This window comes from Sorghum bicolor, chromosome 2, assembly GCF_000003195.3.
Source record: "Sorghum bicolor cultivar BTx623 chromosome 2, Sorghum_bicolor_NCBIv3, whole genome shotgun sequence".
Lineage (NCBI taxonomy): Eukaryota > Viridiplantae > Streptophyta > Magnoliopsida > Poales > Poaceae > Sorghum > Sorghum bicolor.
Genome location: NC_012871.2, coordinates 75,565,180 through 75,576,269, shown reverse-complemented (window position 1 = coordinate 75,576,269; position 11,090 = coordinate 75,565,180). Strand labels below are relative to the sequence as shown.

General features: G+C 39.4%; 1 protein-coding gene across 1 annotated transcript; it reads left to right on the top strand.

The window, feature by feature from the left end:
* Window positions 3,403-7,513, top strand: LOC8072264. The gene is made up of 5 exons (XM_002463292.2): window positions 3,403-3,704; window positions 4,636-4,786; window positions 4,882-4,948; window positions 5,050-5,284; window positions 6,975-7,513. Exons 1-5 carry the CDS (start codon window positions 3,640-3,642, stop codon window positions 7,183-7,185), a joined length of 729 nt encoding a protein of 242 aa, XP_002463337.1. The 5' UTR covers window positions 3,403-3,639; the 3' UTR covers window positions 7,186-7,513.

Genomic DNA, 11,090 nt, shown 5'->3' with positions numbered 1-11,090 from the left:
GGCTATTGACTTACTGTCAGATATACGACCTGGACAATTTCACTGGACTATATGCGTGAGCATATCAAGGATGTGGGAGTTTCGTGGAAAATCAGATGACGGAGATATCAAGCATTTAGATCTGGTTATAATTGACAAAAAGGTAATACTTTGCTATATTATAATACTACAAGTTTTGTATAAAATTAAATATATCTAAATACTAAGTCTCTTAGCCTAAATTACTCTCTATCTCTCATGCTCTACTCTTTCTACAGGGCACATCTATGTATGTTGAAATACCACCAGATTCAATCCCGATTCTAAAACCTCAGCTAAAGGAAGGGAAAATTGTAGTGATGAAGAAATTTGTAGTTGAACAAGCCAAACCTGAATATAGGGTGGTCCCAAACCCTTATATGTTAAGGCTCAATAAGAGAACAATGATTACTACAGTGGAGCCGGAACCATCTATGTTCCCTAAAGTCACATATATGTTAACTCCTCTCTCTGAATTAGAGCAATACAAAGGAAGTACAGAGCGATTTCTTGGTATGCACAAATATTTTTGAATTCAATAATGTCACCTTAAAGATTGCAGAAAAAATCATTTATAAACTCCGACTTTTTATGTACAGATGTTATTGGACAGATAACACAAGTGTCAGATATTGCAAATTTTCACACAGTAGCTGGAACAATGCAGATGCGAAGGAAGATCACTCTCAGAGATATCAAGTAAGTAATATTGTTAAGGATTTTTCTAGAGAAAAATTGTTTTTCTCACAAAACAATTTTTGCAGTACCTTACCTAAAAAATCTTTGATCAGTAAGAACATAAGTATTTTTCCTTCTACATGTGTGTGTGTGTGTATATATAATATAATATAAAATATACATATATAAATATTCTTTTTTTGCAGCGGTGTAGCAATCAATTTATTCCTATCCGGTGCTAGAGCAATGGAATTTGATGGAGATAAAGTTTACAACCTCGGACAAGAAACAGCTGTTGTAGCTATCTTTGTTGGTACCCTCATGAAAAAAGGATTAGCAGATCAACCATCATATTTGAGTGGCACATCTGCCTGTCGATGGTATATTAATGATTTCCAAATACCTGCGATCCAAGAGTACTATAACATGTAAGATACATTTTCTTGTACATAAAAATTAATTTTTACAACGCTTGGTCCATAATTTAGATGTTATGCTTTTGAAATTTCAGGTTGCCATCAGAAGTGGATGCAGTAGACAAAGTAGAAATATCCGAAACCAAGACTATGCAGCAACATGTTCAGCAAAAAACAGTCCTTCAACTAAAGGATATGGATCCTTTTGAACAAACGGTAATAGTTTAAGACTAATTACTGAACCATTCTTTTAGTTCATCCAAAAACCTAACCTTATTTTTTTATTAATCAACAGAATACAAAATTCCAATGCACTGTCACTATTACTAAGTTATCTCTAAATCAAGGCTGGTACTATTCAGCATGCAAGATCTGTAACACAAGATGTTACTACATTAATGGAAGATACAAGTGTGCCAAAACAGATTGCCCTTCAAATGAAGCACAAGACAGGTATGTATTCATTTATAACTGTCATCCAAGAATAAACTCAATAGCTAGAACGCACAATATTTAATGTAATGCCTCAATACCTACATATTTTGATTTAAAATACAGGTACAAATTGTGTTTCATGGCAGCCGATGAAACATATGAGCTTGAGTTTATTGCCTTTGATCAAAAAGCACAACAACTTATTGGAAAACCAATCCAGAGGCTGCAGAGTATGTATGGCAAATTTGATGTTCCAGCTGAAATATCAAATTTGGTTGGTCAGACATACACCTTCATTATAAAGATGTCTGCTAAAAGAAGTATCAACACTGATGAGCCATCTTATGAAATTGTCTCCATTAAAGAGCAATTTGGAAAGCAAGCAAATGTACCAGTATTTCAAAAGACTAATCCGCTTCCTGCAGCAACTTATTTCCAACGAACTCAGACAAACCTACCATCACCAATCCAAATTGAACCCAAAAAGGTGAAACTTCATAGCCATAATTTAATATTCTTTGGTTTATTTTTTGATCTTAATTGAACATTAATTTTACACAACTATTTTTCAATTACAGATTCAGCGAAAAAATCAGCAGCAAGGGATTATCATCACCCATCCATCACAAGTACAATATCAAGAAACTATCGACAACAAAGTGATAGAATATCCTAAAAATAAGTACTATTCATCTCTATTGTTATATACTTAGTTGCATTTTTAGCTCTCTCTATTTTATATTCATATTGGTTGACTAAAAAACATTTTATTGTTCAAATTTGAAGGACTGGTAACAACGACAATGAAGATAAAAACTTGGGCACTAAAAGAGTACTACAAAATGCAACGGTACCACTTTTCTTAAAGCCTTATTTACTAACAAGTAACCATAATGAACAGCTAATATATTTACCTTAGCAGGATGATGATGACTTTGGAGAAAATATGAAGTCCTCTGCATCATCAAAGAAACAAAAGCTCTGAGCCTTTCTATAACAGGTAAAGCCAAAATACAACTTCACCCTTTCTCCACACAATGCTATCTTAAAACCATTTTGATTTCTACAATTACTTACAAATTACTTGTACTCTTATCAGGGGCTAAGGACAGTCTGAGGACTACAAACATTCCCCGTCGAACTTCACAGCACCCAAGCTTGGCAGTTCAACATTACTCCTTTTTAAGTTTGAATATGCAATCACCAAACTTATCAGCTATGTATCATTTCAAGACCCAAATATATGCTTTTGATCAGATTCTACAGAACTTGTGCCGTATAAACACAAGTTCTCCTAGGATCTAATACTGTTACTACTACTGTACTATAACTATGTATCCTTCAAACAATGTATAACATGTACCGCAGACCTTTTTCTATCAGGAATGCCTACTATATATTCTGGTACTGCTTTATCAATATCTCGAAAATAAAAATCTCAACTACTACTGGACTTTAATTTTCCCTATGATTGTTCTTTCATTAAATTAAAATATAGTTTGACTATGAAATCTACATGGAGTGTGCGGGCGCATTTCGAGCGCGGCAACGCCGCGCACTGTTCTAGTAAACGACTTTGAAGCCGGGTAGGGACGAAACCAAAACGGACATGCCCAGCCAGCGACCCCACACCGCACCTTCCAGAAACGTACGTGGCACACCTCCGCGACCCCACCATCACCTTACGCACCGTCACCGGCATGTGGGCCCTTCTCGCCCGTCCCACGCGTCAGTGTCGCTGGCGGCGTTACTGTGCCCCTGCCCCCGCGCGGGCTCCCTCCCGTGCACGCAAGGCACCCCCGGGACGAAAGCGAGAGGGGCCAGAGCTTTAAATGGCCGCGCCGCTAACCACCGCCACTCGAGCCGCCCCGCCCGTGCCGTTTACCGGAGTGCGACCCGACCCCCGCGGCGTCGAGTGGATTGGGCCGGCGCGGATCGGGAGGACCGGAGCGCTGTCGGGCGTCTAGGGTTTGGTTTGGGTGGGTGAGGTTTTGCGCGGCGAGAGCAGGGGAGGAGGGGGACTGGAGGAGGCCGGGGCTTGGATGGTCGCGGTGCCGGAGGTGGAGGTGGAGCGCTCCCGGAGGTGGTGTTCATGGGGAGGTCGTTCAGGGACTCGCTCAAGGTGCTCGAGGCCGACATCCAGCACGCCAACTCGATGTGAGTAGTAGCGAAGCTCGCCTTTCTTCTCGCGTTCTGTTCACTCACTTGTTCAGCTGAGAGGACAGAGATCGTCTGTTACTGTCCTTTGGCCGTGTTCCCAGGTGTTCTGAGCTCGCACACTGCGCGTACTTACTGCTAGTACCTAACCGCAGATTGCTCTGCTGATTTGTTTTAGGACAGAATTGCTTGGGTTATTTCAGGTCTGGAATGGAATCTAATGGATTACAAATTAGATCATGGGACATGGCTATTCACCTTTTCGTTCCTTGATCCCAACCAAAATCTCTAGATTAGATATGATGCGTTGTTGACTATGACACCTATATAAGAATGGGACCCAAACAAAACTTTTATGCAGCTATATACAACACTTCACTTTTGTAGTTTTCTTGTGTTTGGGTATAATTAGTATGTGTAAATGACTTAAGCTTGCTGCCAGTAGCTTCTCGCACTGCCACCTGTCAGCAAATCTGTTACTTTTTTGGCTAAATCTCCTTTTGTTGGTGAAGCTCTGCTATATGGGAGCCCTTTTGAGTTGCCATTTCAGAATTCCTATTGTTGTTGTGTCAAATTCATCTTCGTTTGGCCTGGAAGAACTGTATTTTACTTATAGCACTGGGGGAAAAAAATCCTCTTTACCCATGCACTTCCACTCGAGTGGCATACTGGCATCTGTTGTCTCTTCTTTATTGTCATCATCGTCATTTGGTAAAGATCTTGTGTCTGCAAATATACCAGCCACCATGAGACCTAATATCATTTGGCTAACAAGGCTTTAATGATGAATTTAGCTACTGTTCATGATTTGTTTCATGGCCTAGTCGTATGAGCATTAGTTGGCCTGGCAAGTCATCATTTAGATTCTCTCCATGGCTTCAGTACATTACCCAACAGTTCATCACTGATCATTTTGTTTCTAAAAATACAGTGCTTCTGAATTTCGGAGGGAATATGATGGCGCCTGCCTTCAGATGAGGATGGCATACTGCCCTGCTGCCCACTTTTTCCTTTTTCTTGTGCAGTGGACAGACTGCAATCTTGCTGGTGCACTTGGGCTGTTGAGGATTCTAATTTATAAGGTTGATCAACACTTCGGTTTTAGAACCAAATTTCTTTCCTTTTCTAATGGTGAGTCAGTACTAAAGTTAACATCACAATTATGTTAAATGTGCAGGTTTACGCTGATGGGACAACCACCATGTGTACTCATGAAAGAAAAGCAAGCATCAGGGAATTTTATGGTATAGTGCATGCCTTTGAGAACTTTTTGAATGATATTTTCTTTGCACATTTATCATCCTTATTACTTTCTTGTTCATTAGCTCTCAGTTGTTTTTGGCAGCTGTCATATTTCCCTCTTTGATGCAATTACATGAAGGAATCAATGAAGTTGAGGATAAAAAACAGAAAGCAATATGTCTAGAGAGGTATAGAAGACGAGATGAGGATCAGAAAACAGTAATATCAGAGATTGATGATAATATAGAGGAGGAATGTGGCATATGCATGGAAATAAACAGCAAAGTTGTTCTTCCAACTTGTAGCCATGCTATGTGCATCAAATGCTACCGTGACTGGTACAAATCTGCACTCCTGTTTCTAAAGATTTTGAGACATTTTAATTATTATATTGTTCTGACAGTTATGTACTCCTGCATGCTCAAGATGAAATTGTTTCTACTGTAACACAATAATGCTTGGATACATGTGTGTAAGCTGTATGTTTCATAAATTTATGGATTTGCTAGGAGCGAACTGAAAAGAACTTTCTTGGTAGGTGGGCTATTGTGTCATTTTTTTTCTTGCCCTGAGCTCCACATTACATTACAGGATCAATTCACCCTTACGAACTATTCATCCTAATTCGTAACTGTAAATCTGTACCTGCCATTTTGCTTTGCTATCCATTGTGTCCTTCATTCTTATGCCGCTGTGTTCCATAAGCTATTGGTTGATCTTCGCGAGATTAGTTGGGCAACAAACTGTAATTGGAAAATTTACTAAAAATCTCTTTTACACCTAACTAATATCAGCTGCAGCTCTTGCTCTTTGATGTTTACATGCTCTTCATGCAATGATTGTAATCCTATTGTATGTATGAAATAGAAGTTTTGGGGCAGAACTTGAAGCCGTTCTGTTCATCGCTTCCTCCTCTACTATTTTTGTAGATTCTTTTTCAGTAGACATTTTGCCACAGGAACAGAATTTAGGAATGGGTGCTGCAGACTTGAATAATTCTCTGATAATGTAATGTAACTTCAATAATCAAATGACAATATTGGTGTTAACAAAGCTCAAGGCAGCCAAATGTTAGATAGGGAGCAATTTTCTTTTTAACTATATAGGGAGCAAGTTGGAAGAACATTTTAACAGCTAAGGAGACCAAGATTCATGTATTGTGGACTTCTCTTGAACACTTGTTTAGGCCTGAATTAAAGGATATTAGCGACTGAATTGAGGCCTAAATTTCTTGTGACTGGTCTATATTTTTTCAATAGTGTCCCTATCTGTCGGTGACTCTGGAGTGTTTTCCTTGAGATATCCACTGAGCTTATTTGCTTGCACGTTAGAACATGTCATGCCATCGCTTTTTTGTTTGGATATAGGTTTTTCCATTATTCTGAAACAAGACAAAGCTAATTGAATTCATGTGATGGGCAAAAGGCTCTCTTTTTGTGAAAATGCAAATGCTAGATTACCTAGGACTAGAGACCTGGCTATCAGTTCATTTCCATATAACAATAATTGGATACATGTTCTGTTCAAGGGCAAGCACTCATTTGTATGCCTGCTGGGACTGTTCTTTTATTGGCATTGGAATTGGAATCGATATTATATTATACATCAAGCCAAGTAAGGGCAATAGTCATCCTCTGTATTTGTTATTAACGACTGAATGCAGAATTAGCATGTGGTTTGTTAGTGTCAGCCTGGCTATCAATATCTAGCCTACAAAATTTTATATGTTTCTGATTCTTCTATTGAATTTTCTTTTTGAGGGCTAAAGTTAGGCATCAGAAATGTGGTTGCTAACTAAACAATCCTGTGGTGTTACATCTAGCCAAACAAGGACAATGGTCATTCTTTGTTGTTATTAGCATGTTGACGCAGAACAAGCATGTGGTTTGTTAGTGTCAGACAGTCAATCTGACCATCACTAGCTATCCTACAAAATTTGATATCTTTCAGATTCCTCCACTGAATTTCTTCTTCCTTCGACGACCGTATAATCTCTATTGTTCTAAGTCAGTGATGTTGTTACTGCAGGAGGTCAAGATCCCAGTCCTGTCCGTTCTGCCGCGACAGCCTCAAGAGGGTAAACTCTGCTGACCTGTGGATATACACAGATAACAAGGACATCATCGACGTGGCGACAGTCCGAAGAGAGAACCTGAGGCGACTCTTCATGTACATAGACAAGTTGCCCACTGTCATCCCAGAATCTGTGTTTGACGTCTACGACTCCCATGTAAAGTGACAGTCGAGCCCGTCTGCCAATTGTTTTATGTATTTGCTACTTCTACTAGTGCTGAGCCCTGGGCCTCTGGTGCTGTTGTGCCTTTTTTTTTGAGAGTTTCGAAGCAACTGGGTGCCAAGGAGGCTAATTTATATAGGGAGCTATACACTGAATGTAAGTAGAACTTGTTCTATCATCTTGCGTGATGCGATTTGGGTCTTTATGGTGGTTTAGGGTAATTTGACGCTATATATGTCACATGGTTATGGCAGAAAAGATATTGGCCTTCATCTGATGTGTGATTCTTGTTCATGGATGTATATATGGATGGATGCAGTTGTCAAATGCAGAAAGTGGTGCTTATTATCTTGCAATTGCATCATGTTGTTCCAGTTGTCGGGTCAGGCCGGTCCTTCAGGGCAATCTCTGTCTTCAGTTGCGGGTTATTCCTACGAGAAATGGCGCCAATTGGCTCGTGGGACCATAACGTGATATAATTCAGGTCAAATAATGCAGCTTGTGGTAGTCAGCTTGGGTAGGAGGTAAGATGCCAGTGCTATCCCAGCCGGATCAATCGAAGGTCTGAAGTTTGGACAGCCGGGTGTTTGGATGGGTGAAATCTCATGTTTGGATGGGTGAAATCCCATGCCCAGTTTGGTTTCCTCCGGCACATCGAATGAATAGACACATGTATGGAGTATTAAATATAGATTATTTATGAAACTAAAAACACAGCTAGAGAGTAATTTGTGAGATAAAATCTTTTAAGCCTAGTCAGTCCATTATTAGATATTAATTGACAAATAAAATAAAAATGCTACAATGCATGTTGAACTTTAACACCCTAAATCAAACACCCTCTAAATCGTCCGTGTGACAATACAATTTTGTCCGTGTGACAATACAATTTTTAGCCTATAGCGTACACAAATACTCCCTTTATTTCAAAATAAGTATTTCTATCATTCGAAATTTGTTTCAAAATAAATGCTTTTATAGGTATAATCCATCTAACTATAGTAGGCTTTTTAAATTTCTCTGTTTCAAAGTGTAATCATTACAGAATGCAACAACTTTTGATATGGGTAAGTATACAATTTTCAACTAGCATTGATCTTCAACCAAAATCGTGTATATATTGAATCCTAGAAGTGTATTTATTTTGAATCGGCCTTATTCGTTTGAGTTTATCAGCCGAATTTGTCAGTCATTCACCAGTACTTTCTGTCATGGCTTACGAACAAGAGCTATTTATTAAATTCAGTCGGATCATACATGAACCATTGAATCACTCTCTTTTCTCCATGCAAGGTGATACGTGATATGTCCTTTTTCAAAAATTCTCCACAGGAGCTTCAAAATGAGAGCATGTCAGGCTATCGTCCACTACCAGCACAAGGGCACAAAAGGCAAAGTTCGCAAACTTTGAACAGAGCTCACCAGTCGCCCTTGGCGGGGAAACTAGAGAAATGGCGGCAAATGACTGAATGGCATCGTCATGTGGCGCTAGCCGACGTGCTACTGGCCTACTTTCGAATTTGCAACGGCTACTAAACTATTCCGTACACCAACTACCATCGGCCGTAGCAGAAAGCCAGAAACTAACCTAATGAACAACGTTCAGTACTGGATCATATTGGCTTAACAGGCACCAAACAGCTCGACCAAGGGCACCATCATCTAGTAAGCCCAGCTGCAAAAGACTTACCGATTCCAATATCCGCAGTATAGGTCTAAGCCTGAGTATTGTGGATTTGTGACAAAAATTCAGATGATATGACTGTCGTACTTTATAATTGAATACAAAAGCTATACATGACTATAAAAGCACTGTAGTATACATATAATAGCTCTGCTTTCCTTTTTCTGGTGGTAGGCACTGTCAGCGATATGCATGCTGATGCTACCAGACTACTGCAGCGGTCTTGCTCAAGCAACTTGCAAATGGAGTGTTGAACATAACTTTGCTGCTAGCAAGCAAGGGTTGGAGCACAATTTCGTTTCTATTGAGCTCCGCCCTTGCCCATTTATACGAAACCTCTAAGTTCATGACAGGTTCATTCATTACATCTTCCCAGAATGACTATTACCCACCTTTGATCCTATTGTTGGGGTCTTCGGCTCCCTTGTTTTTCTACTCAAACCCTAACCTAAAAAATCTAAACCACCTAAGGATGTGTTTCTCACTCGTGTATGCATGAGAAAAGAATGATCCTCCATTGTTAGTCGGTCAAGTAGATGTGCTTGAGGTCATCCTCCTATGCCTTAGACACTGAGGGGAGCACTATATCAAGAGCAAGATGTGTTTATCAAGAGGTCTACATGTACATTGACATGTTTTATGTCAACTTGTTAAATTTGAGAGGAGTTATCCTCTTTGGTTATAAACCATGTTGTGATCGCTATCGCCGCGCCATTCGGGTTTAGGATTTTGCTACATGTTCTCTATTTTGGTTGAAATTCTCTAAGTTTTCGATGACTTTTTAATAGAGCTTTCCATGCTATGCTAACTTTTGAGTATTTTCAAACTTTGCTAATAAGTACTTTACATGCACAACATGAGTAGGAAGTCATGAAATAGCTTAACAACGAAATGTGCTCAAGAAGAGTCTATAGTTGAAAGAAGACAATGCAAGCCAAGGTTTACGATTCCAATACATTTCTTTTATCCATTGTAGTTGGGAACTTAGAATCTCATGAAACCCAACCAAAAATTATGAGACTTTGATCCCTGCCACCCGCACTATTCATCAACATCGAACGTTGATCTAATACTATCAATAATTGCTCCATGTTTGCACTTTGGATTGTTGGGAGCAATGATAATTGGCAAATAAGAGGTAAGCTAAAAGAAGTAAACATTTCTTATAGTTTCTCCAAACTCTACCTTAAAACATTTGGAAACCCATTTAAGTTGTGCCTAAAGGAATATGGAGATTTATCATGCCTTAAAATCTTTCCATTTTTAGACAATAGATCATATTGGTTGGATTTGATTGTTACAAGTCTCTCAAGTACCCCATAACTCCCTTGTTGTCTATATCATAACTCCTTCGATGCACATCCGTGTGTTCTTGTCTCTCTACCCAAAACTGTTGTAGCCGTTGCCACATCAGATGTTTTCACTGTAACATAAAGGTCCATTGGTTGCTACATAACCGAAAAACCAGGTTCTCATCAATCTTATTAACCAATGATCTGTCGCCCCTACTCTGAGCGTTCAACTTCGTATCTGGCCACTGACGTCATCCCAATCCATCTCTAACAAGCCTCATATAGTCATCGTGGAGCTGGTGATCTCCATGCCATTCAATGTTGGAAAGTATAGAATCCTAATTAAAATCTCACTTCAATCATCTTTATCGGGAAAGATAATGCCGTTCACTAGACAAGACGACTACATTCTCTTAGAAGACGTGAGCCCAACCACAACCATGAATCATGTGTTGAATATCATGTGTACAAATTTTACACGATCAAATAAAAAAAAGACAAATATCTAGCATTTCTATTGGCACATATGGAGAAAAAGTTTATTAGCATCATGATCTGTTTTTGAGGGACTATATATATATATATATATATATATATATATATATCAATTGTTAGCAAAGCTAGGCAGTAGCCAGTTAGCCACCGGATGTAGCCGTGTAGGCAACAAAAGCGAGCACGTGTAGTACGCTTTTAGCCCACATAACACGAGAATAGCAAAATTCTGCCTTGCTCCCCTTGTGGGCTGCTGTTCCATCCACATTTTCCCCCCATTTTTGAAAAAATTAAAGCACGGCACTTCCCATGTTGTTACTCACGTTTTTCCCTCCCAATTCGCGGCTCCATTCCATTCTCCTGCAGGACCAGGGAGTACAGAGTACTAACCGAAAGGACTGGTAGTAGTAGTAGCAACTCTCAACGCCCCACCCCGAGGA